At 42.1% G+C, this 27,993-nt stretch overlaps 1 protein-coding gene across 2 annotated transcripts; it reads right to left on the bottom strand.

The window, feature by feature from the left end:
• Positions 1 to 69: 69 nt before the first annotated feature.
• Positions 70 to 27,920, bottom strand: aclya (ATP citrate lyase a). 2 transcript variants are annotated; one of them, XM_080447515.1, is made up of 29 exons: positions 27,789 to 27,920; positions 24,832 to 25,011; positions 22,185 to 22,307; positions 19,294 to 19,356; positions 18,976 to 19,166; positions 15,784 to 15,863; positions 14,541 to 14,671; positions 12,769 to 12,887; positions 12,061 to 12,197; positions 11,110 to 11,171; positions 10,897 to 11,014; positions 10,633 to 10,787; positions 9,544 to 9,637; positions 8,767 to 8,796; positions 7,805 to 7,952; positions 7,204 to 7,372; positions 6,995 to 7,099; positions 6,667 to 6,863; positions 6,445 to 6,526; positions 6,193 to 6,303; positions 5,949 to 6,076; positions 5,300 to 5,393; positions 4,865 to 5,019; positions 4,626 to 4,776; positions 3,869 to 4,012; positions 3,646 to 3,759; positions 3,250 to 3,332; positions 1,507 to 1,583; positions 70 to 1,404 (listed from the first exon to the last, which is right to left on the bottom strand). In XM_080447515.1, exons 2-29 carry the CDS (start codon positions 24,988 to 24,990, stop codon positions 1,310 to 1,312), a joined length of 3,315 nt encoding a protein of 1,104 aa, XP_080303641.1. In that variant the 5' UTR covers positions 24,991 to 25,011; positions 27,789 to 27,920; the 3' UTR covers positions 70 to 1,309. The 2 variants fall into 2 exon arrangements, with proteins under 2 accessions (XP_080303641.1, XP_080303642.1); XM_080447516.1 differs by lacking the exon at positions 8,767 to 8,796.
• Between the last annotated feature and the right edge of the window lie 73 nt (positions 27,921 to 27,993).

The following is a 27,993-nucleotide window of genomic DNA, read 5'->3' as shown; positions in this document are numbered from 1 at the left end:
TCTCTCTCACACTCTCATTTGTTTCAGCTTGGAATCAAATAGGATCACCATAATAAAAAATTAATTACACCAAGTTGCATATATTTTATTTGACTAATTTACACAATTTATACAACAGATTTGAACAGAGATAATATTTAGTTCACAGTTCACACATAACCAAAGTTAAAACAGGTAATACAAGACAACACAGTTTTAAGACAAAAAGGTAATGGTTGGCCACAATAGCAGTAACATGTCAATTGTGAGTCATTCCTGGTGAGCGGGGCTTTTCTGGACCTCATACATCTATCTGCAACAAGTTTGCAGTTTTACATTTTAATAATTATCTAGTAATTAATGACGTCAAAGCTGAATCTACTGTATGGTAGCTTACATTCTTTTTGAGGAATTGCAGATTTGATGAAAATAAAATGCTAAAAATATTAAATGAGAGCAACCTGATAAAAATGAAAGCCCCCTAGAATCCCCCACTTGATGTTGCATTCTCTTTGAACAGCAAATGGCACTGCATACTAGGAATGACTCAAATACACCTCAGCCAATGCAACAAAAACGTTACAGAAAACGTTACAGAACATCAAATCAAAACTGTTACATTCTTGTACCTTCATTTTTACCGTTACATCTATAAATAAATAAAGCTCTGATCTACAGTATGTTCTTAAACAATAGCTATTAGCTAGCTAGACATTATTGCACTACAGTATCATCCCTTATCGCAAGCTCATGGTTCTGATATGGCACTGAGACAATGAAGAAAACCGCACTGAGACACAATAGTATGTGATACAGACAAACTAGCTTTACATAGTTATGTTGTAATATTTGGGGCGAATAAAAGTACTTCACTGTGGTAGCTAAAACGCAGTAAACATTGTAATCTCAATTTCCACTGGCAATGTTGGCACAATAACGTCTGATCACAGAAAATAACTTATAATAACAGATCTTGAAAAACACATTGACACTGACCACGGTTGTAAAAGTATAAATTACGCTTAACTTTACAACACAAAGGGCCAAGAGTCCATCCATTTTACATCCTAATTATCCCCCTAGTTCAGATCCCAGCTTTGTCTCAGATGGGCCATTGTTCTGTGGGCTTTGCCATTATTCTCAGGACTGCAGCACTAGCTAGTAATAAAGACTAAAACCATACGCTTAAAACTCTTTGCAATTTACAGCTACAGTATATTAATAACATCTTCCCTATATATTGCCACCACTTTGGGTAACAGATCACAGTACAAGGGGAGTTACAGGGGCTAGGGTGAGGGCTGGCACTTTCTGGTTTGGTCTCTTTGTTTTACATGGACATGTGTTCTGGGAGCACATAGGAGATGTCATCCCAAGGGTGACGGTACAGACCCTGCTTCAGCCTCTTCTGGTCCAGGTAGTGTCCTGAGAAATGACAAGATCATCACACATTATCATGAGTGTTTCTTGCATCTCAAATGTTACAATACAATGAGTGTTAACTGAGGACAAAACAACAAGTCTCACCAATGAATCCCATGCTGCGTCCCAGGACAAAAATGCCATTCAGAGCACCAATCTCCACAAACTCATCAGCCTCATCCCTGTAGAAAACAAAGCAATAAGGAAACTCTTGCACAACAATTGCATCTAGAATGCCATGGTCAATATCAGTGTTGCCCGGTTCACAGCACCATGAATCAGCCCCTCTCTTTGATTTACTTGTTTTTACACAGAGATGAAAGTAAGCCTTTTCTTGTTTTCGAATACAGAATTTGAGGGTACTATAAACAGAGTACCGTACATTAACATTATGATCTCATGGAAGCTCTTTCTATGATTACAACTAATTAAGCATGACCATTCCCTGATATCTTAAAACAAGAAATGGCATCGCTCCAATGCAGATCTCTTGAATGCAGACTTCATGTGGCTAGCCTGTGCCGTCAGCCATCTACTGTATGACATACGATATCTATGATCTATGACTCCTAATTCGGGCAAGGTTTCAGCAAGATCAGAGGCCCTTTGGATTCCTGTATGAAATTAAAGTTCAATATAAAAGTGTGCTCTTTGTGGGCGCCAATGGCCTAAGGTTAAGGCATATACCACATATAGGCTCTCTAATGCAGCCTGACAGCGAATTGTGGGTTCGATTCCCCGAGCCTGATGATCTTTGCTGCGTGTCACTCCCTGTCTCTCTCTCTCTGTTTCCTGTCATTCTCAACTGTCCAAAAATATATTTAAAAAAAAAAGTGTGCTCTTCAGCACGCAGATCTCCACCACACCGGGTTGCCTACCCAGGGCTGTGTCAGTCATGGGTTGCAGCTGCAGTACACGAGGAAACTAGAATTTGTATGACAGATGGTGCAAGTTTTTGCGTTTGTGGCAGAAGTGAAAGGGCTTTTGGAGGTGCGCTCTATAGAGGCCCCTCAGCATGCGCTTCCAATTTGGGGATGATTGAATGTTGCGTTCATCGTATATGTCGTCCTTTGCATTTTTTTCAAGAAATTACATTCACAATTAGAATTTTGTGACTGTAACTACAGCCAAATGATATGCAGTATGAAAACCCTGTTTGGCGGTCATTGGCACATGATGCACGAGAACATTTGTGCCTAATTTGGTGAAAAAATAAATGAAATCAAGTTTCTGCAACAGCAACATTTGCAGCATTTTGTGGCGTGTTGAAGTGAAATCACTTTTGGCTCTGCTTTGTTTAGAAGCCACAGGGCCGGAAGAGTATAAAATATATTTGAATATTTCTCTTTTTTTAATTTTTTTTAAAGGTTAGATATTTCCATGGTTTACTGGCAGTGTGCCACACGAAATTTGGCGCTGATCTGTACAGCGGCTTGTGAGATCAGCTCTGGACACACAGAGACACAGACAGACACTCTTCTAGACAGCTCGCCTCTGAGAAGCCACGCCATTAAAAAAAAGAAGACATTTGGTAACTGGCACTTTAAAGGGATAGTTCACCCCCAAAATGACTTTTTTTCTATCGATTACTCACCCCATGGAGACTTGAATTCATGGATATTCTTTCGTTTTTGTCGCATTCCTAAGATAATTTGATGACCAGCAGACCGGTAGGCAGCAGTTGTGATAGGAGACACAGAGGAGACTCTTTGTGTCTCCTACCGGAACCGCTGCCGGTCATCAAATTATTGGCTTAGGAATGCGACAAAAAATCTAATCGATAGAAGAAAAAATATTTTTTGGGGGTGCACTATCCCTTTTAAGGGCGGATGGAATTTATTATCCTACCTTGTGAATCCATCACAGGACCTGAGCAAATCCACAAAGGCCACACCAATGAAACCATCCACATTCAGGATCAGGTTGGGTTTCTGATAAAGCAACAGAAGGAAAGAAACATAATTTAGGATGGACCACAGACCTGATGAAGAGTTTAGGCCCATAACATTACTTGTGGTGGAATCAATTAAAAGACATTTGAGCATCCAGCAGCTAGTATTTAAACATTATCTATTCTTACTTGTGCGCTGGTGTTACGCACCGAAAATAGCAGATCTACAAGCTCACAACGCGCCATGCAGAGCTTGTAGATCTAGATGTAAATCAGGCATTATTGTTTGGATGTGTGTGCTTTTTAAAAATGCAGGAAGGGAGTAAAGACACACAAGCTGACTTCATTCTTACCTTGGAAGTGGTGATCTTCTCCACATCCAAAGCATAGTCCAGAAGCTGGGTAGAAGGGAAATGCTGCTTCACAAAGTCCTTCAGGATCTGCACCCTCATGTCTGGGTTGTTAATCTGCGCACACGCACACGCACACACTTCTTGAGATGTGTAGAGAAAAAGACCCATGTAGAGAAGAACACCACTGTGTTAGCACACAAACTGAAGGAGGCTTGGCACTCACCGACTTTACCCTGTGACCGATGCCCATGATCAGCTTGCCGTCCTTCTTCATTTTGTTGACAAACTCCATGGGCAGACTGCCACTGTCAAACGCCTTGCTGAACTGCTTGGCTGCAGCATCCAGTGCACCTCCAAAACGATCACCCTGAAAAGCCATGGCAGGAAAACATTCAAATTTGGTCATGAACAGACATACAGGAATATAGAGACTTGAGGACAATCTCCCAGCTTTTGTTGTTAAAATTGGGTGCAGTAAAAAAAAAAAGTGCACACCAAGCACGATAACTATAACAATAATTCTGTGAATATCCACACTGATGAATGATAACCTTCTGTAAAAATTGGCACCAAACACACTGCACAGTCCAGCTGTGTCAAAGCCCACACAGAGGGGAAGAGAGAGAGAGAGAGATCCCTGTGGTGCTGAAAGACGCATGCAGTAGGATAAATGGATTATCTGGCTCTGATGATTAATTATAAGGAGGCGAGATAGTTGTAGCCTACCTGAGGTAGTGCCAGCTAGTGTTAACCATTCATAATCGTCTCACCGAGGGTGAGTGAGACCGATTGTCACCCAGATGTCCTTCTGACTGATTTGGTCCTTATATTATAGTTGTGGTGTGGACTCTCAAAGAAATATCTAGTTATCGCTATAGTTACTGTGCTTGGTGTGAACGGCGCTTAAGTCATGAAGTACCTTGTGGGTGTGAGATATGCTGATAACATAATATTATGGCTCTGGTTGAGCAATGTCTTACGATGGTGAGGAGTCCAGAGGTAAGGCAGGAGATCAGATCTTTGCCAGCACGGGCACAAACGATCGTGTTGTGGGCACCAGAGACGGCAGGGCCATGGTCTGCAGTCACCATCAGGCACATCTCAATAAACTGACAGGCGTACTTGGGCAACCTACACACGGAATTGGACATCAATTCATGTATAAGTGTCTTTTGTTTCAAAGGAGTTTCAATTGCAATTGTTGGTTTGAGAAGCTGACCTCCTCTGGAACCAGAGTAGTCCCAGGGTTCCTCCAATGCCCATCTCTGACTTAAAGACCTCTGTGATGGGCATGCCTGCGTAGATCAGCTCCTGACCCCTCTCGTCACAGATACTGCTCATGAATGAGGCTGGCTTACGGATCAGACCCAGCTCCTGGAATGGAAGGAAAAACAGAAATATCACTCAAGGCACCCTTTGTTTTCCATCTATTCCCAAGTAGCCTGATCTGTAAAACTAAATAGTGAACTCTCAGCTAAAAAAGCCCACCCATCATATTGATCTCACAGAGACGTGATTAAAGTCTGATTTATACTTCGGCTATTTTTGCCACGGGACATTGTCGTATGACGATGTACAAAGCTCACAATGCGTCACATCGCATGGTGACTGGTGACACTGTTGTACAATGGAGTATAAATTAGGCAACACTCACCCGTGCCCAAGAGTAGTCCATTGGTACAGTGGGAGGGGGCACTTCTGCTGCTGGCACAATGACTCCTTTGGAAACAAGGTCATCATACACCGATCTGCAGAAAGAAAAAGCAAACTTAAAGGACTATGCCGGCTTCAATACATGTCAATGTCTATTCACAGCTTTGGTCATATATCATACATAAACATAGACCATTTAACTGTTAATGGCCACATATACTATTTTACTGTTAATGGCTTCACGCTAAAAAAAAATGTGTTTATTTACCCTTTTCTCTATATTGGCTAAACATCATTTCCACAGTTAAGAAGTCATGGATGAATGAATTTTGCTCATAAATCAATTCTTTTTCCAGGGACCAGTTTCGCCTAGACTCACTGTATTAAATTAAACAAAAGTCTCTGCAAGTTGATTTTCACAATGTACTGACATGAACCGTATCCAGTGGCTTCCTTGAAAAATCAAACAAACTATGGCATGCTTTCAAAAATGTTTTTGGTGTATGTCAAGTGTACCATGAGCTGCAGTCAAAGGGGTAAACTTGTCAGATAAAATCAATGTCTGAACATACAGTATGTACTGAGGAATATGGATGTTGACATTATATGTAGGGAGGTAGGAGCATGTCTGTGTGTTTGTGTATACTGACTGGATTATATCTCCCAGCTCATCAAAACTCTTGGGGACGAAGGCGCCAGCCTCTTTAAGGGCCGTGTTCTTAGCTACTGCTGTCTCAGAGGCCTGGTTGGCACAGGCTCCAGCATGGCCAAACTGGACCTGGGGGACAACAATGAGCGAAATTGATCAACTATTGTATAAATGAAAGACTTGCTCAATATGCAGCTGCTTTTAGACACGAACACGATTTTACAGATAACTATCTGCACTCTCACCTCAGAGGAGAACATGGTGGCACAGGTACCAATACACCAGCAAACCACTGGCTTTGTGATCCTGCCTGCCTTTATAGCCTCGCTGATCTTGTATTCTTCTGTACCTCCGATCTACAGCAGGGGTGGGGAGGGTCACAGATAATAGTGTCAACTAATATAAATAATTGTTCACGGTATTTAGAAGTAGTGTGACTGTTAGATCACAGGTTCTGAACGTGGGGTCCGGTGTATGTGTGTTTGCTTATCACTAACCTCTCCTAATACAACAATCATCTTCACATCTGGAGTGTCCTGGTAGCGCATTACGTGCTCTGTGAATACAGACCCGGGGTATCTGAAAAAGAAAAGGGTCCAGCATAAAGCTTCATTTATAGTCCAGTGCATGATGGTGTCCCTTTCCAAAAATAATTTAAGCTTTACACGTTCATTGTGACTGACATGCAGAAACAATGCAGAGTCCAGACAGTTGCATACCTGTCCCCACCGATGGCCACACCCTCAAAAACGCCATCTGTGGTTCTGGAGATGATGTTGTTCAGCTCGTTGGACATTCCTCCAGAACGGGAGACGTAGGCCACGCTGCCTGGACGGTAGAGCTTAGAGGCAAGGATGTTGTCCAGCATGCCCCCCGTGTTCCCAATCTTAAAACAGCCTGGCTTGATGCCTCCAACCTGGATTAAGATGAAAATGATAATGGAGGTTCATTTATATGCTCATACACAGATCTGTTATTTGGTTGCCATTACGCATAACATACTGTAACACGCAACGTTGTGGAAATTAAGATCCAAGATGGACTTACTGTTGCTGGCCCGATGATGGTGACTCCCTTCTCATCTGCAGCTTTGATGATCTTCCTGGTGTGAGCTTCAGGGATGCCCTCAGCAATGATGCAAATGGTATGAATCTGAAAGCAGTTGTATTAATATAATGTATTATTTTAAATGTTGCACCACTATGCGCCTCCTGTGCATGGCGTTAATTCTACGCCGTAGAAGTTATTATTGTCACCTGTGGATACTGCAGGGTTTCCATGGTGCTATCGAAAGCGGATCTCAAGGAGGCAAAGCTGATGAGCACATCGACACCCGGGTGTTTCTTCATGGCGTCTTCCATGTTCTTATACACAGGTACCAGGATCTCCTTATGGCCCCAGTAGAACTTCTGTTTGTGATCTCCACTGAAACACACATACAGGAGAGTCTGTCATGTGTGAAGCCTCTGCACAGACATACACTATACCATACATTTACAAACGGGTAAAAAGGAAACTTGTTTACTAAGACAGTGGTTCTCAAAAATGTTTATGTCAAGGACCCCCAAATTGATTAGCATTTAGCTGCGTACCCCCATTTGAGAAGATTTCGTGCCAGGACCAAAGCACAAAATAGGGTTAAAGTAGTTAAACTGATTTTGATACAAAATTTACTGATTTAGCTGGTGACCCCCTAGGAACCCCTTCAAGGGCCCCTGGGTGTGCCCGCCCGGACGCCACTTTGAGAACCAGTGCTATAAGAGACCCTGCTCAATTTTAAATACCCAAGCAGTGGCACTTATAGCATCACCACGTCAACATTTAACACAGAAGCAGGACAGGTGACATGACACTTACGTGAACGGGTAGACCATGGCTGCAACTGATGGCTCTTCTCTGGAGCAGACATAATCAAAGTCCATCATACCCTGCACCGCCCTCGTCTGCATACCCCACACGATAGTCTTGGTGTGCTTGCTGAACAGAGCGGTTCCGGTTCCCTTGGCTACATGGACAGGTAAACAGAGTTGCAGATGGAGGAAAGTAAAGTGTGGGCCATAAATTGATGGGTTGTACAGTATACAACCAAACACACACATATATTTAGATCTATATTTAGATTTTAATGCATATGGGTGGTTGAGTTTTAACATGATAAAAAAAAATCTATTAATAATAATAAGCTCATGGTGTGGCATGTCATTATTGTGCACAAGAATGAGATATTAGTAACTCGTTATATTGTATGTGCATAATGCATGGTCATTCAACGCTAAATTTCAAGTTTACTTTAATCACTGAATGATTATGAAACTGAGAATTTCAATGTTGCAGGTTATTTTTGACAATCATTGTGCCAAGTAAGTCAACAACACTCACACATTGTGTACACCCAGTAATACATCTAAATCGATCTATCGATAGATAACAGCTCTTAATATCATTTTATGATTTTCGATTACAAAAGCCTCCTTTTGAATATCACACCATATCACATGTGTCACGTCATCTTCAACCGCCCGTATACAATAAAAATCTTAAAGGAAACGTGCATGAAGATTCAAGTCCCCATCTTAAGTTAAAAAGTGAAAGGGCCACACATCAAAAGAACAGACACTGTAAGCAGGTAGAAGTTTTACATGTGACACAAGGCAAGAACTGGAAACCAAAAAATAGCAGCTAAATCAGACCACTTCTGTATGTTTGTCAGACATAAAGCTTATCTAAGAGGGCATCTAGCAGAGAGAGCGAGTAAAGGACAGGAGCACACAGCCCAGCCGACTCCAGAGCTGATGATAAACCTATTGGGAATGGCCTACCTCCTGACCTGGCTGAGGAGACCTGGCACTCTGATACAAAATCATGACAACAAAAAGTACAAAACAAATATATCAGTTTGTTATGAACACATGTATAGAAACATGTAATTTATGTTTGTAATCACAGATAGAATAGTAACTAAAGTGCCTTGGGTTCACTGGGAGAGACTGCAAGTCTCTCAGTTGTCCAAGAGGGGGCACTGTGCCACCTAATCATAAGCTTGACTTGTATAATTACAAGGCCAATGCATCCCTTGTGTAACACTTTAAGACACCCAAGACTCAGCTTTCAGAACATATTGATTTCATAGTCCCAAGAAGCATATTGCATGTCTGTCTGTGTGTGGAGGGTGAACTGAATCTACAAAGCAAAATCTTCAGTGTGCGTGGGTATCTCATTTTAAACAAGCTTAGTGCTTTATGAGCCTTCCAGTTTAGTAGACCTTGTATTGTGAATGTGTACTTCCATGTACAGTTGTTCTCATGTCTTACTAAATAAAGTACATCAATCAATCAATCAGTGTTCATTTATCCACTTGTAACTCTAAGTGTACATGTGTACCCTCTCTCAAGAGTTAAAACCACTTGAACCCCAGCATGCCTATTCTGGGGAGAACATTCGGCAAAAACAGTTGTGATCTTGTAGATCGGCTATTTCTGATGAAGAAAATTGGTGTACAGGGAAAAAAGCGGTGCAAGTACAGTTGCCACTGAGAATAGAGTGGTACTTAATCCTCAGTGGTTAACACTGAGGATTTTGCAGTGTGGTTTTCTCACCGAGAGCAACACCGGACTTGACTCTCTTGGCAGGTGACCCGTCAGGTTTAGAACTGTTCTCAGAGAAGGATGCGGTCCTGCTGGATGCTGGGGTCTGTAAACACAAACGAGAGAGAAGATCAACAACGCGCTGCACTGTTGTGAGCTATTTTTTCAAGTATATCTCAGTGTATAATGAGATCCTATTAGAACTTGGCATACACTTTTTAAGGATAGTCATAGAAGTGCATGCCAAGTTTTAGACATTTTCTGAAATTTATTACATTTTTACTTTTTTATTGCAACTGTTATTAAAGTATACTAATCATCCAATAATCTTTAATGCACCATGTTTTACTGTTATTGCTACATTTGAGTCATGTACTGTATGTATGTGTACAAATACTGCATGTCAAAATTCATTAAATAGCAAAAAGGGAAAAGGAAATAAAATATTAAATGAGGAGTAAAATCCCATTGAGATAAAAAAAAATATTTTTACAAAGGAACAAAGCTGCACACATAATCACACATAACTACAGACACAATCACGCACACACAAATGCTTCTCTGAAAGCCTATACATGTACATTTCACATTTTTAATGGAAGCCTCCAGGCCATAGCAGTCTATTCTGCCCAGACAGCCAATTCTACCAGAGCGTTACACAACAACCTCCCATGCAACCCGTTGACATACGTCACTACAAGGCCTGCTTCACAAACACGACTAGACAGTAAGACACGAACCAAGAGGTTACCACTTAAGGCTGGGCAATATATTGATATTATATCGATATTGTGATATGAGACTAGATTGTTTGGAATTTTGGATAGAGTAATATCGTGATATGGCATAAGTGTTCTCCTAAGTCTTATTTTATACTGTACTTTGCGCTGTGAGCTTGTAGATAGGGGCTATCTTTGTTCTTTGTTAAGACCTGAGGCCGATTCTACAAATGCCTTCTAAATCAGTAGTTCTCAAACTTTTTCGTAATTCAAAATGAGTCGAGATTTTTCAAGAATAGCACATGTACAAGCTCGCAGCGTGGCACAAAGTGACGTGCTGTGAGCGTGTATATCTGCAACAAGCCACCATTACGTGCCATACCAATGAACCCGCACTGGAGTTGAGGAGGAAGTTCGCAGTGTGAGCGGCCACAGGAGGCTCATGGGGGATTGGTCGGTGACCTAGTGCCATGCCAACAATGGCGGTCATGTGGGTTTCTGTGCCGAAGACGTGAATGGGGATCCCAGTGGTCTTGCCTATTGAGAACACACAAACATTTGGTGTTATGTGTGACAAATGAGCAGACATGCATTTGATGAAAAATAAAGGCAGGCGTGAATGAACAGTGTATGTAAGTGCACATACCCACTTCTCCCATGACCCTAAGACCCTCCTGGTAATTGGGACCACCACGGCGAACAAAAATGGTGACCTCATGTTCTTTTAGAGGCCCCTGGTAGTCTCTGATGGCTCTAACAATTCCCTACAAACGGAAAGAAAATGACAACAAAATGACAATCTGAACCACGATAAGATGTAGTAATACTCTGAAAATAACAACAACATCTCAGTGTCTACCTTGAATGTAGCTGCCACGTTTGTGAAGTTTGCAATGCTTCCTCCAATGATCAGAACCTTTCCTGTAGGCAAGGAATTGATTGCTCAATGAATGGACTACAAATTCAGTCCACTTATAAAAAAGGGGCATGAAACCATAGGCTGGTACATGAAAACAAAACAGTATAAACAAATGAATAAGTAACAAGAATTAAAAACAAAGCAGTGCAATGCATACACGCGTTCTAGTACGTGTTTTTGTGTATAAACACTAGGCGATTGAATGAGGTCGAAGGCTGATGTGAAAAGGTGTGTTTTGAGTTTACTCTTGAATAAGTTGACAGAGCTAGACTCTCGGATATGGATAGGGAGATGATTCCAGAGGAGCTTGATAGGAGAAGGCTCTGCCACCTACTGTTGTGTTATTTATCTTTGGGAGACCGACACGGTTTGATTGTAGGGGTCTAGCTGTGGTATTTGCACACCTAAATCTAACATAATCCATTATTAATTTGATTAGCGGCAGCTGTATTGCTTACATCACTGTACTATAAGGGGACTCAACAAAACCAGGTGTTTCTCCCAGATGGGCGTGGTTTAGCAGGACGTAGCAGTGCACACGTATGACCAAGGCAGGCACACTCTTGCTGGATGGCCAGTCTGTTTACATTATGTAGCTAGCTAGCATGATAACATTAGCTAGCATAACATTTCAATGTATTGCGGTATATCACGCATAAGGCACGATACACTACTCTTTATGGCACTACTCTTTATGGCACAGGACGTAAGGGGAGTTGCCGGGCTAAACACCTGTTTTTTAGGGAGTCCGGTACTATAAGGTAAATCTAATGCTAACTCTAACTTTTCCCTGCTGTAGTTTGTAACCTGTGGAAACCGAACTACAAAATCACCTTTGGTTTCATCCCCCTTTAAATGAGTATACTGTAGGACTCAAACCTCATCTCTTACCTTCACGGTGTTTCTCTCGGGTCATCAGAGACAGGATGGTCTTGGCGTAGTCATAGGTCTGCTGTTCGCTAGGTGCTCCTGAATATTCCCCATAATTGGCCAGCTCATCGACTCCACCCAGGTCACAGATGGTGTCACTAGGACGAAGGGCAATCATTCATTGGTCATCCACAGAGAGAAAAACACAGCAAAATGACACAAACAACATTCTAAACAACAAGATTATGCAGTATTGGGGCATTCCACCTGACACCATAAGACTCAGTGCCCTCTTCCGTTCTTTTCAAAATAACAATATAATGAATAAACAACTATTTTACCAGTACACAAGGGGAATAATTAGTCACAGCTCGTGAAACTGCATCTTACGCTTTACGTCCTTTGACAGACAGGCTAGCACAGGAGACATTACTCCTGAATGCCTCCAGACTCTTGCTACAACAGCATCATTAGAGAATCCAATTTAGCTAGCAGACCAACAGAGTCAAGCACGGCTGCTGTACCATCAATCTCACTACTGCATAAGTGCCGTACTTTCCCCCAATGCTAAATTAAATTACACATAACATGATCGAGATTAGGAAGGAAAAGGCAGGGGACAATTTACGAGGACCATAAGAACGACCTAAATAGATTATATTGTTAGTAACTGTTATTTATAGGCTTTCTTCATGAGTCAAGCACACATCTGTGGTTGAGACTGTTTACCTGTAAACCACTGATGCGCCACCTCCTGCCACCATGGTCCAGATCCTGCCTCGGGGGTTGAGCAGGGTTAGTTTAAGACTAGCACCGCTCTTAGCATCCAGGTCGGCAATGTAGGCCTCCTGTAACAGCCAAGGGGATGATCAGTCAATCAGAGGTTAGAGGACTCTTATGTAAAGAACGGAGGAAGAGGTTTTCTAATTGTGGTTGCAATCAGGGCAGACACTGTACGAGCCCCACTCCATCTATTGATTCATGATTGCGGATGTAGCCTCACTTTAAAAGAGTCTGACATTTCAGAAGGGAGCCTGTGTGACAATACAAAATATGGGATTGAAGATACAATATATGGTTTAACACTGGGACAAAAATGTTAGGATTAATCCGATGCCCATCGCTACTCGTTTGTGACAACCAGGGCCACAGCTGGGAACCTGAGAGTACACACGACCAATCAAAGGCCCCTGCTGTCCCTCATCTCCACCCCAGAGTCACAGCAACCCAATTAGACAAGCCCGTCTGGTACCCAGACAGTCTGTCTCAAACGAGCTCTTCCAGGAACAACATACCTGCACACACACAGTAAACGTGACATGCAAGTAGGGCTGTGAATCGTCTGCTATCTCACGATTCGATTCCGATTCTTGGGCTCACGATTCCTATTTTTATCGATTTTTTCAAAACAAACGATTCTCGATTCAAAAGCGATTTTTTTCCCGATTCAAACGATCCTCGATTCAAAACGATTCTCGATTCAAAACGATTCTTGATTCAAAACATAGGATTTCAGGATCTACTCCAATCTGCTGGCATGAGAACAGAGTACATTTATGTAGCTTTTATAATAGTAAAGGTTTTATCAACTGATAATAATGTAAACACACAAAGGTAAATCCAAGATCCTCAAAAAAGATATATATATATATATTTTTTTGTTATTGATTTAAAAAAAAAATGAGAATCGATTCTGAATCGTCCAACAGTAGAATCGCGATTCGTATTCGAATCGATTTTTTCCAACACCCCTACATGCAAGCCTAAAACCCAAGTAATCAAATTATTAATTCATTCATTCAAGATGTATTTATTCTTGAAATTACACTGAGTAATTAAACACATTTGCAGTGATAATGAAAGTGATAATAAAATCCAACACAGTAAAATCCTCAGTGTTTATCCATGTGTAACTCCAAGAGTGTACAAATGTGGTAAGATCTCTCTTAGTTAAATTAATACTCAGGATTTTACTGTGAAGCTAGAATTCGGCTCGCTTAAAAATAGAAAGTGTCCCCAAGAAAAGGACACTTTCATAACCCAATATTTAGTATCCAGCGAGACAACCTTTAGTGGAGGAGGGTACGTCTGCAGATGTACCCAGCCAGAATGAGTCATAAGGGCTGATTAACAGCTCTGCTATTAGCTTTCCCCTTAAGCAATTCCATGCGGGGCGGCAGGGACACAAACCAGTCAGAGGAATAAAACAGTCACACTGAGGCAATTTATGTATGAAGTACCAACTGGATTACCGACTGTGACGCGAGGAAATATGAATTCAAACAACCACAGAAATTACAAGAAACAATTATTTACAATTACAACACCCTCTCTGGATTATCAAATAAAAAAAAGCTAGAATATTCTTTTTGCTATGTTGTGCAATCCGCTTTTCTGCCCTGCTTGAGAGCTCCTTTGAACATTCTTGAAAAAAACAAACACACAATGCTGCTGGACTTAAATCTGATGCATGGCTACAGTAGTGGCAACAGTACTCTTACCTCAGGATAGGCCTCTCTGCCGAAGGGGGGAGGGAACTCCACATCTCCCCACTTAGCTTTGCAGATGTAGTCAGCCGTAGCATCAATCTTGGCTGCCATGTCGAGCACATACACGCCAGCCTTGGTAACCACTGATGGCGGAGAGAGAGGTCAGAGTGAGACATACGATGGGTGTAATATCAGAGATGGTGGTTATGGTTAATTGGTAAATTTGCTTGGGTTCAGGTCTGAGCTAATCAGATGACTGGTCTCCATTTAGGCAAGCATCCACTTGCGTCCCTTCCTCACCATCATTAACCACTTAAACCCTATATACTTTGATGACCGGGGTCCCCCAGGTGTCTATAGTTGGTCTCCTCCCTTTTCCCTCTACACAAAAGCTCTGTAAGCTCACAAAACCTCGCACTGGGTTCATGTGGTTAATGTGGGAGGCAAGATAGATCAATCTTTTGCTGCATTAATACATGTTACGGTAATTGTGTATGAATTTTATCACAGTATTTGGACCACTTTTTCTGTCACTTTTCTGTCAACTAAACAGTGTCAGTGTAGGTTCACATCCTTAAATAGAAGATAGGAAAATAAGAGGACCATCATGCCCACCCACAGGGGACACCACCACCTTCCTGCTCTCCCTGCAGGAGATGTAAGACATAGGGATGTGGTGTAGGGGAGTTGGGGGGGGGGGCATCAAAGCATTGAGAGGCAGTCTGAGCAATCCCTGCCACCGCCACGTGAGCAGCTGCCAGTGGGCATATTGGTGCCCAATTACTCCATCATAAACACGCACTGCCATCATCAAACAGCAGGGGGATGAATTATTGAATCTTTTTCTCCCCCAGTGTTATATGTAGGAACCAACTTCAGCTCCTCGATTTGGTACCAAGATTATTATTTCCTTTTGATGTCCGCCTTCTAATTTCAGAGTCTTCATGAAAAATGTATGGTCGCTATTTTTAAATAAGAGTATGATGAACCATTAAGGAGGACTTGCTTAGACATCACAGAGTTTGGGTTGTAGTAGAATCATGAAGTAGTGTAGTGTTGTAGTGGAATCATGGAGTAGTGTAGTGTTGTAGTGGAATCATGGAGTAGTGTAGTGTTGTAGTGGAATCGTGGAGTAGGGGTTGTAGTATAATCATGGAGTAGTGTAGTGTTGTAGTGGAATCATGGAGTAGTGTAGTGTTGTAGTGGAATCATGGAGTAGGGGTTGCAGTAGAAGTCAGGAGAGATAGAAACCTACCCAATGGGTTAATTTCCAAGTATGTGAAGAACAGGTCTTCATAAAGGTTGAAGAGACCCACAATGAAGTTGGCCAGTATCCTGAAACAAGCACAGAAAGCACACATTAGATTCTACTCTACAGCTCTGCTAATGCTCGTTACGATGCCTGCAATTAACTGGGATCATCCAGTGACAACTGCCATTACAACCTATTGTAGCAAACAAGTCTCCTGTTAATAGTTGTTCTGAGACAATCCACACCCATATGATGGAGGGAGGAGAGGCCAGAGAGACCGGACTTCGCATGACGTGTGTGCAGAGCTATAATTAGGCCAGGTCGCCGTCATCGTTCATAAATATCTCTTACAGATCCATGCCACGGAAAAGAAAACTATCTCTGGGCCGTCGGACCCGAAACGCCAAGCGCAAGTGTTTCCTTCGTGCAGTAGAGCATCTAAACGCAATACGCTGTAAAAGCAAGAGCGTAAGGCGTAAAAAGGACCACAAAAAAGGACAGAAACTTCAGAAGAGCATGGACACCTCCACACCAACCCACAGAAATAGTCGACTTTCACACACCAACTATGGATAGCGTAGTTATCCATAGTGTCTCTTGACCTGTATTTGTTAAACTAGATGTGACATCTAGTGACATCTAGTTACTTTTAATACTTTTAATCACCCACCAAGTTTGGAGCCTGTTGGAGCATGCTGAAAACTGGAGTTATGGCTGTTCAAACCCCAGCCAATAGGAACACAGAGGGGGCAGGGCATCTGCACATTTCAGCCCGTCCCTATTGGCCGCCTCAGAGCACCCACCAAGTTTGGGAACTTTAGCATGCTGGGAACTGGAGTTATGGCTGTTTAAAGCCCAGCCAATAGAAACACAGAGGGGGCGGGGCATCCACAAATTACAGCCCGTCCCTATTGGCCGTCTGAGAGCATCCACCAAGTTTGGGGCCTTGAGCATGCTGGGAACTGGAGTTATGGCTGTTTAAACCCTAGCTAATAGGAACATAGAGGGGGCGGAGCAATGCACCCAGGTGCCCCTGGTGTGGCTATTCTGAGAGCAGACCCCTGACCAGTGTTTGTGCCAAGTTTAGTGCGGATCGGAGCAACGGTACGGCTCGCAGGTCCACATGTTACGTTTGTGACGTCCGCCATCCACCGTCGGTTGACCCTTTAGGCAATTTTTATTCACCCGTTTCCTAGGCTGTGTTTTCCACTTCCTGTCGATTTGATCCAATGAAATCCAATGAAACTGGTCAGATGACCAATGATATCCAATGAAATCGACAGGAAGTGGAAAACACACAGCCTAGGAAACAGGTGAATATAGGATGACGCTATAGGAAAGGCCACCAAAATCCGCAGTGGCCATCGTCTGGGTAGCATGAATATGCACAGTAAATCATATAGAAAACAAGACAATAAACAAAGGTATTTTGGATTGTGTCTGAGAGTAAAGAAGAGTAAGATTCATGGAACAACATTGCCATTAGGCATACTCCTCCTAGAAACAACTGCTACCATCATTAAAATAGAGTCAAGGAGTGAGGGGCAGTGGCACTCCAACAGCAGCTACTAACCAGCACCAGCAAATTAATTTCAGTGAGCAGCTTGCTCCAGAGAAGGAAAAATCTAATTTGCTCCATCCTCTTCCACCTGTCAAAACAGAGCAGAAACGAATGCGGTTTGTGAGAGGAGGGGGCGGTGGGGGGGTTGGTGGTGGAGGCGATGTTTGGCTCTTCCCTCCTGCCTGTCAGTTGTGCAGGCAGCTCGGTGACTTTGTGACCATCCTGTCAGTCCTTCGTCAGTTCTGTGACTGCCCTGTGGGGAAGAATCGTGACCCAACCCAGTGACTCAGCTCCTCATGTCAGGGTCTGACGGCTGGGTGGGTGGGGTAACGGGACCCCTCTCAATTCTGATCCAAACAAGGGTGAGTGGAAGGTGAGGGGGGCGCCTGTGCTGAGTTAAGTAGGGGTTGGCATTTGGAGTTTATGCAGAGCCGTCTTCCTCAATGTCAGCCAAGACAGTGAGACCAGCCAGAACCTGGCTTTAACAAGCGCTTCTGGGAAGATGGAGGTATGCGTGTGTGTTGGGGGGGGTAGACGATGGACGATATGGACGTGCTCTAAGGAACGGGGGATGGGGGTGATCGAAGGAAAGCGCAGCAGAGGGAGTTTGTCATTTGTCTAATGGAATCCCTCCGCCCTTCTCCTCCCCTGCCTCCACCTTCGCTGCATTACATTTAAGTGCTCTGCCACTTGAATTGTCGTGCCTCTTGTATTTTCCAGCATATTGGCAGCAAGCCCCTGAAACATAAAGCAATATCCCTGCCCAGTCCTGTCTAGCCTTTATAAGAATAAATGTATGTGGATAGAATAGATATTAGAAGTATGCCCATAGTTACGTGGTCATGAAAGTGAAAGCTTATGAAGCTAATGAATTAATTAATTAATTGCAATAAATGTCAATACATCATGAAGACAAATCAATAATAGCCTCGCAATGTACGTAAGTCACTCCAAACAACAGCAGACAAAAATAGCATGGGAGGAGGGTGCCCATTATCTGGGGCCTATTTGCATATTGTAGATGTGCACAGATACAGGTTGTTCCTTCACTTAAACCAAGATAAAAACATAACACATTTAGCTGTTGTCAGATTTACAGGTGAAATATGAATATGAATGGTCGATTGAAGTGAATTTGTTAATGTAACTGCTTCCTTATCTGAATAACTTGCACACATGAGCTACGTCCAACTCAGAATAGGAGCTATGGTAATTCACTTGTTATTCATAGTATACGATGTATTTTACCCAACAGTATGTTGCAGTGCCATGGTTGTCAATTATAATCACCTGCTATTTGATTACAATATCCTGTTTTTCACCAAGATGTCTGCAATCGAACGCTATAAATACATTGTAGGAACTGAGTTTTGTTTTAGTTTTTTGCATGAGCTGCAGTATTCTTTGAGATGGGAATTGTGCACAGTGGATAGCTTCATGTCATCAGGGTAAGTTATCCTATAAAAGGAAAAATAAGGGGGTGTGTCTCACATAAAACACCTTTTGAGTTGGCAGTGCTAGTCTTCCATGTATTTCTACAGTACGAGCACTATGGACATGATATTCAAAGCGCTCCTCAGCTGAAAAGGCGTTCTCTGTGGACACGGCCCCTAACCCTCTCTCATGCAACTCACGCTTTCTTGTCATTGGAGACATGGGTGAGGAGGTTTGTGATGACAGAGTCCTCGCTGATCTTTTCATCTATCCCGACTAGCAGCTTCTTAGCCTTGGAATCCACATCGCCGACATCCACCCCTCCCTCATGGTGAAACAGGAGGTAGTCGCCCTCCCGGGCTGCATATACGCACATGTAGAACTCCTCCTCCTGAAGAATGGAGATTCAAACAACGGAACACATATAACAATATGTATTTGAACGGGACATGATATGTTTTGATAAGATCTGTTATGCTACAGTATCTGTTACCTTGTGTGTCCCATGTGTGCCTTACCTGCTTGTGGGCAACAAAGGGTTCAATTAGGAAGTTCTTTAGGATTCCCTTTGCTTTTCCCACCTAAGGAAAAAAAACACAAAAAACACAAAAAACAATTTAATCAGAAGCCAGACATCAAACAATTGATGGATAATAGATGATGAGAAAGGGTCATCGAATAATTGCTTAGTTGAATGACAGAAAATGTTTCTCATTACATTTTAGTAATCAAATAATGATTATAGTCATATAGCATGTCAAAATGTGTATGTACTATTTACCATTTCACCAAAATGTGAATTCTTATTTTATATTCTAAAATGAGTGGTTATGTTTCTGAATGTTTGGTCACGCTGAAGATAGTTTCAGATAACTTGTGATGACCATTTACCATCATTTTGTACTTTATTACCTTACTGGCATTTTATGGTCCAACAGCTAGACACATTAGCCATATTAATTGATTATGAAAATAAAAGTTTGGACAACGCAAAGATATTAGCGATTTTAGGATTCCCATTGAAGACACCCACGTCGTTCTGATGTGGAAGGTTCACATGAATGCTACAGACGTTTATAAACCAATAACCATTGGTGTCCAGAACACACAGTAATGCAGACAGTGAAAGGAAAAACCCATCTCATTTCTATTTAAAATGACAGGATAAAAAAATAACAAGCAAGATTGTCCCTAGCAATCCGATTTCAAAATGAAGTCAAGCTGGAAAAATAAAGTGTCACCATGTATTGCTACAGGCAAGGCCCTGCTCATTTGGAGTGGCTGTCACAATGCCCGTGTTAAATGCCACAAGGCACGAAGGAACCAGGAACTGCCAGCACGCAGCCAGCCACAGAGAAGAAAGGAAGGGAGGGAGAGGCTTGCCGGTTTGAAGAGAACAAATATAACAGAGCTGATGAAGGGAGAGTAGGCCTGTCAGAATTACAGAACATAATCGCCTGATTGCAATTATTTGAACCAATCACATAACATCGTTACTTTTTATAATCATTAGAATCGTTTCCATTCATCTGTATAAAAACAGCTGGGTGAAATTAGTATTACTATTTCCACATTGTTGTCCACTTTCAACCTGGTGTCCATATTTGGGGCATTTAGATCACCTATTTTTGCCTGTGGATATGGCCTGTTTTGGCCATAGTATATTATTTACTTTGATGGTACCGGTCGTCGCCAAGTCATTTCTTTGTAGTGGGCCTATTATTGAAATATATAATTGTTTACAAAGCCTAAAAGGCTCACAGAATTTATTTTGTATCCATATGTACCAGTGCTCAATGCCAAAAACACAATTAAAGTTATTAATCGCAATTATTTGTATGATGATTAATCGTCAATTGAAATGTAAAGATAATGACTATGGCAAAGAGGAAGGCCCAGCTGATGAAAACCCATATGTGTTCAGGTCAATTGAGCTTACTAGTCTGCCACACTGAGAAAGAGGAGAGGAAAAAGGGCTTTTAACGTATAATGTGTAAATATAGCCAATTTGACATAAAACTGGGAGTTACTGGACAGCTGCAACTTGGAAATAGAATTTGCAAAACAAGAAAAAAGGGAGTTAGAAAGAGTATGTACTATTGTTAGAGAGAAAAATGTCAAACTAAACTAAATTGTTTAGTCACTGGTCTGTTCCCCTAGCTACCACTAGCTCTCTCTTCAAGACACAATACTCAAACACAGGCAAGATTGCACAATTAAAAGACTGTTCAGACATAAATAAGTGACATCATCCTGTGTGGAAGAAACCTCCCACTGTAAGGACAGGTATAACAAGAATATAGTGGCCTCGTCAAACAGAGGCAAAACACTGTAGATGATGAAATCAAGATGGCCTCTTATTCATTCATGTTAAAATCCCATATCTGATATTTTAAATACATTTAATGTATTTATTTATCTACAACAAATCGTGTAGATCTCTCATCACAAGGTAAAAACAAAACACAGATAGAAATGCTATACTGGCAGACAACATATAACATCATTATTTATGGCCAGCCAGCCACTGACAGCTTCATCTCAACTGACTGGTAAATGATGCACCCAGTCACCCAGCTGGTCTGCCTGCTGTCTGAATCTCTAAGTCTTTCTCACACTCACACGGCCGTTTTGGCATATTATAGTTTGTCTTTAAATGTCTTGATGAATTGAATACACAGGACCTTAATGGAAACAAGCCCTGAGGGCTTATCTGGGTTATCCTTTTTTTTTTATAAATCTGTGCCACCGTGCCTTGTTTTTGCAAACTGTTAATAAAGTATTCAATCAATCAAACACACACACACACACACACACACACACACACACACACACACACACACACACACACACACACACACACACACACACACACACACACACACACACACACACAAAATGCTTTATGAACTAGGGCCTAGGTTTATGAGGCAAGCCGCCATCTAAGTGGCAGAGTGATAGATCTGTTGCATTGCTGCTACACTGACTGGACTAAACGTGTTTACTCACTGGCGGGGCTGTCTCCAGCTGACTGCTCTACTGGTTGACTGAGAGGGAGCTCATTAGCAAAGCATCCAGATGTTTGGACAACACTGCTATATATCAGGAAAATACACAACACAAAAATCTAAAGGGCCTGATACACTTGGTTGCGCGTGGTGTCACGTGCCAGAAATAGCAGATGTACAAGCCCACAATTCGCCCTGCGACACGTTGTGAGCTTGTAGATCAGCTATTTTCGGTACGCGACACTGGTGCGCACTGAGCAACCAAGTATAAATCCATCTTAACAGTCTAAATGGAGGAAGAAAGGCAAAGGAAGGTTACATTGATTGAAGGAGTCTTCAATAAACCATACGTGTGTGCGTTTTAGACAGTGCTGAGAGCAGACAGTGGGTGGATGACTTACTGTTGTTTCTTTCATGAGGCGGAGCTTCAGCCATTCTCTGACGCCATCCAGGTCCAGATTGACTCCCACCAGTCCCAGCTTCCCTCGCCTTTTGATCAGCTGGTCAGGTTTCACAACCAGCCTCTGAGGAAAGTAGACAACGTGTTGGCAGACACTATCTATCTCAGGAACGACGGTAAAATTAAGTATTCAATTTAACCTTTTCTTTTCACCTAAATATGGTACATTTGGTTTGCCCCAGTACACAAAATACACACTCACAGTAAACAAGATGCAAAGAAACAGAATGAAAACTGTAAAGTACATAAAATGACCAAATGTGTGGCATATTGGAGAGAAAAAAGAAATGTAACTAGAAAAAGTGCTCCTCGGAGCACAGGTCTCCGCCAGGTCAGGTAGATTATTGTGGCCTCCTGGTGGCGCTATAATAGGTCAATGTGAAAAGGGTGCCATTTCTTCTTAGGCCTTGCACGGCAATCGGACACTGCGTTCATGATTTGAGGCATTTTGTTCCAAAAATGTGGTTTGGTAAATTAGACCTGCTGGTGGCGCTATAACAGGCCAATGTGAAAAGGGTGGCATTTCTTCCTCGGCCTAGTGGGAATGTGTGTGCAAAATTTCACGGAAATCGCTCACTGCGTTCAAGATTTGAGGAATTTTGTTCAAAACGGACCTATCCTGCAAACTTTGGAAGCCAATGTTAGCCAAGTAGGATGGAATATGAAATATCGGACACATCCATCTTGAAAACATGACTATAGATTTTTGGACAGAATCTGAAGGAGTAAGAGCAAGAAATGTGTTTTACAAAACTCAGCCTCCTGGTGGCGCTCTAAAAGGCATATGTGAAAAATGCAGGGCAAATATTTTTCCTTGGCCTCTAGGGAGTGTGCGTGCAAAGTTTCACGCAGATCGATGCAGTTATTGCTAATAACTTGAATCGGACTGTTATAGCGCCACCATGAGGCTGATTTGAACGTTTTCAAGTGGCATTTCTTCCTGGGCCAAATGGGAAACTACGTGGAAAATTTCACGCAAATCGCATGCTGCGTTCATGATTTGAGGCATTTTGTTCGAAATGAACCAATCCTGCAAACTTTGGAAGCCAATTTTAGCCAATCAGGATGGAATATGGAAAATCAGACATATCCGTGTTGATCACATGGCTATGGAGATAGTGTGTACCGATTTGCGTGTTTTTTGGACAAAATCTGTAGGAGTAATATTAAAAAATGTGTTTAGCAAAAGTTGGCCTCATGGTGGCGCTATGACAGACTAATCTGAAAAATGTGGGGCAGAGGTTCTGCTGTGGCATCCAGGGAGTGTGTGTGCGTAGTTTCACAGCGACCGGGTCAACGGTGGCGGAGATTAGCTGGTCGCAGCCAGAAGGACGGACACACACACACACACACGCGCGCGGACGGACGGACAGGGGGTAAAACATACTCTCTTGCCATGCCTTTCGGCCTGGCGGAGACAATAAAAATGTCACTATGTAAATAAATAATAACTTTTGCATCCAAAGAGGATCAAAAATGTTTTGGCAGTGTGGGCTTTTTCAGTTTTTACTTAAATAAAAATAGGCATTGCATGCTTATATTTTCACTTCATTTAAAGCCTACATCAGGTCTCAATCCAGAAAGTATCAGTGTTATCATTTTTACATCCACAACCCACCCTGATGTCAAGCAATAAATTCACAGAGCTGAGCACATTTCTGCAGTGGCCCTTCAAAAGCTGAGTCCTGAGTGTTAAAATGTAAGATTGTACAAATGTAACCAAATGGGTCCTTTTGGTTACATTTGTACACTCTCAGAGTTAAATTAACACCGAGTATTTTACCGTGTACATGAAACCCCTACCACCCACCCTACTAGCTAATCTCATTGGTGGCTCCAGCATGACTTATGAGACTGCAGCCATTACAATCTGGGGGCCTGCCAGCGAGCTCCGGAAAAAAGGGCCAAGGGTGAAAGTGAATGCAATTTGCTAATCAATTCTGGCACATCACCTATCTCCCTACTTCCAAACCCTCATCATACGTTACAGATAAAACAACCTTGTGACAGAGCAGAAACAGGGAGAAGGAGGATGCCATTTTACCATGCCAGATGAGTCACAACATAAAATCTGATTAATTTAAATTACAGTGCCTCTGTCCGTGGTCCTGAAGTGACTACATATTCCTAATGTGCTTGTCACTTTAAAAAAAGCCACTATAAAGTACATTCTCATGTAGCCGACCATTCTCCTATACATCTACTTAAGTTTTATTTCCATTCGGCTAGCAGAGGAGCTGTTTTGGAGGCCATGCCCAGCTGTGATGTCTGCTAACAAGCACCAAGAGACCACTCATCTAGACAAACTAATAAAATAAAATGAAGATTCCTTTCACGCAGGCTAATCTCAGAATGTGCTTTCATGTTATGGGCCATAAATGTACAATATGACCCCACTCACAGCAGTAGGAAATATTAAGAGCAAACCAACACTGAGCTTGTGCTCTTTGTTACACGGTAGAATCCTCAGTGTTAATTTATCCATCAGTAACTCTGAAAAGTGTACAAAATCTCATTGGTAACTGCAGAGTTAAATGAACACTCCGGAGTGTACAGTGTCATGACAGGCCTGCAGGCATATACCTCACCTCTGTGAGTAGCCAGGGGTGCTCCTGTGCCAAGCGGTCAAAGTCAGTCTCGGCCGTCACGTTGGCATACCGGAACCTGTTCTGGATAGCAGCTGATGTACAGATGTACTTGTAGAGGAACTCTTTTCCTGTCTGCTCGGAGATGGCTTTGGCTGACATGACTGCCTCGGTTAGAGTGGCCTAATGGGAGGGACAGACAGATGGAGAGAAGAGATTGACTGATTGATTGTGAGAGAGAAAGAGAAGGGAGGGGGGGGGGGGGGGGGGGGGCTGCAGTGACAAGCAAGAGATGTAGCCAAATATATAAGGACATTAATTCAGACAGAAATAGAGAGGTAGGTTCATAACCCAATCTACAGACAGATAGGAATATAGATACGCAGAGAACATTTTTAGATCCAGTGCAAATAATTGCAGCATCTCAATGAAGGACACTTACAGTATAATGGTGCCAACAACCTAGATGGATGAAATAATCCTCAACAAATGTTTCAGAAGGACTCAATTCATACACACAAGCACAGAATTTGATTAGATGCAAACTGCAGACTCAGGTTTGTACTTTTTGTCCAGTCATCCTTTCTGCCTGCCATCAGACACTCCGCTAGAAAACAGCCAATGCAGGCAGTACAGCTAAAGGTACCACGATTAGCCTAGGTTTGTAAGACCTACACAATAAAGGAGTAACTAACCCTTCTTTGTCATTCCAACAATAAACAAACAACAACCAGGAGTCCCTTTGTTGCAATCAGGTAGGTAGAAACTAAAACAAACCACAACAAAACGCAGTCAGACAAGGCCATTTTCCTTGCATAACAAAAGAGACAATACAAAATGATCCTTAAGAATCCAAATTTATGAAGCACAGACAACACAATAAGTTACTAGCCTGATAGTTTCGAATGCTACCTGACCAAGACCAACACCGTGATCTCATCTCAGTCTTAGTTTGATCTGTCGTGACATAACGGCACCAGCCATGGTGCCAGTTTCATGGCAAAGGTAGGACTATACTAAGGATTTTTTCCCGCTGTGAATTCTGTTTCTTAGTATGCCTACTGCCTACACAGTAAAGAGAGAAAAGAGAGTGTACTACAAATATAACCAAAAAGTTATTAGACACTTCTATCGGAGCGAAATGAACAAGGAATGGCTATATCCATTTGGACACCATATCCACATTACTAATGAATGTTTCTCTAAATCTTCTTGTGTATACTACTCATCTGAAGGCAACAACACTCATCCGCAAAATATCATCACATTATCAATAGAGGTATTCTGTCCAAAGATATTGTGATATTTAATTTAGTCAATAACAGCCACTACTAGTGCTAGTACATGGCCAATTAATGAATTCAGATTTTTAAGAGCTAAACCATTGTGCATCATGGCAAAAAAAAGGCAACCTGTCTTTTCCATAGGACATACAACAATTCAACATTCAACTGAAATTGAGAACATTTGATTACCTTTATTAGTCATTCATTTTCCCCACTGCCCCCAAATGAATAGGTTGAAATTAGTGTGTGCAGTTTGTGCACTGAGCAGTGGGAAAACTAATTCCATCTGTCAGTAAAATCTAGATGGTTCACATTAGACCTGCCACCAGGCTCTACTCTCAGATCCATCCCTTTCCCTCCGTCTCTCTGCTACATCCCTGTTATGGAGTGGACTAGTACTACTAGAACACCTTTGTTATTGATCTGGCTGTGCAGTCCTGTAAGCCAGAATCTATCTTTGCTTATACCTCAGACAAGGGATGGGACGATAATCGCTATTATCGTTTATTGCGATAAAAATGCTCACAATCATATTGCAGAGATTTTCATTTATCGTGAAATTGTCCATCTACACCAATTATTTTGGCCACAATAATCGTGACATGAAATTTTCATTGCGTCAGCCACCAACTCTCATAAATCACAAGAAGAACCATTACGCAACCTTGCTGGGACAAAGTACCCTGGGAGCCTGTCTAGTTCTCAGTGGCTCATTAAGTAAAAAAGGGCCTCATGTCGGCTCTAACAGGACTCCCTACATTACACTGCGGCCCTGTGTGTCTGCAGTTATGGGGATTAATGGAGGTGTCACGAAGACTCTCCAAGTATTGATCACTCTGGTCCCCGAGTCACCACAGTTCTGGTCCCATGCCAGTGGAAGATGGTCTACCAAATCCCATCTAGGCTCCCCATTAATTTCCTTACTGCAACAGGCCTGTCAGAGTTGATAAATACCACCACCCCGGTAATAACAAACAATAGTCAGGATGATGCACTGATGCACAATAACATTTGGTATGGGTGGAGGATGGATGGATGGCCAGGTGCACCAGACATAGACCTGAAAAACACAGTGTACCTCTGCAGATTATTTCCAATTAAATATATACTGAATTAATGAAACCAACTCGTATGACTGATAGCTTTTGCAGTGCATCACTAGTCTAAACCAATGGTTCTCAAAGTGCATTCCAGGCACGTTCAGGGTTCCTTGGGGGTCTAAATTGACCCTTACAGGTCTGTAACTCTGACAGTATACAAATGGAACTAAATGGCTCCATTTGTATACTGTCAGAGTTAAGGGGACTAGGGAGACCTTGAAATGTATATTGTTTAAAGAACCATTGCTCTAAACTTTAGTCAAAGTGACATTAAGTTGTATCCCACCTGGAATCATCTGCTTACTTTCGTCGATCACAAACACGTCACTAATGAAATGCAATGCTTTCATAGCGTTGTTAACCATCCATTACCAAACGATTCCTTCTGGAGTTCAAGTTTTAAATTGCACACTTGGATATCCAGTTAAACTTGTTTTCGATGCTGTTCCCGGATCGTTCTTGTGGTGAAAGAAAAGATGAATGAATGAGGGCGAGAAAGCAAGAGTGAGAGAGTGCGAAAGAGAGAGATTCGAATGCAGCAAAAAGCTCACATTTGTTAAATATAATACTTTACCTTGTTTGGTCTTTAAAATCTTATAGATGCGCCCTTGTGTTTCGTTGATGTCACCGGTCTCTTGGCTGAAGGATCAGTGATTTGTACTCACTGGCTGGATGTGGCACACTGGGGCTCCTTGTGACTTTTGTCTGTGTCGCCCATCTGCCGATAGGCTTGGCTGATATCTCTGCTCTCTGATTGGTTGAAGGAGCACCGTGCTTCA

This window comes from Gymnoscopelus braueri, assembly GCF_963280865.1.
Source record: "Gymnoscopelus braueri genome assembly, chromosome: 13".
NCBI lineage: Eukaryota > Metazoa > Chordata > Actinopteri > Myctophiformes > Myctophidae > Gymnoscopelus > Gymnoscopelus braueri.
The sequence above is the reverse complement of the archived record's forward strand: the minus strand, read 5'-3'. Positions and strand labels throughout refer to the sequence as shown.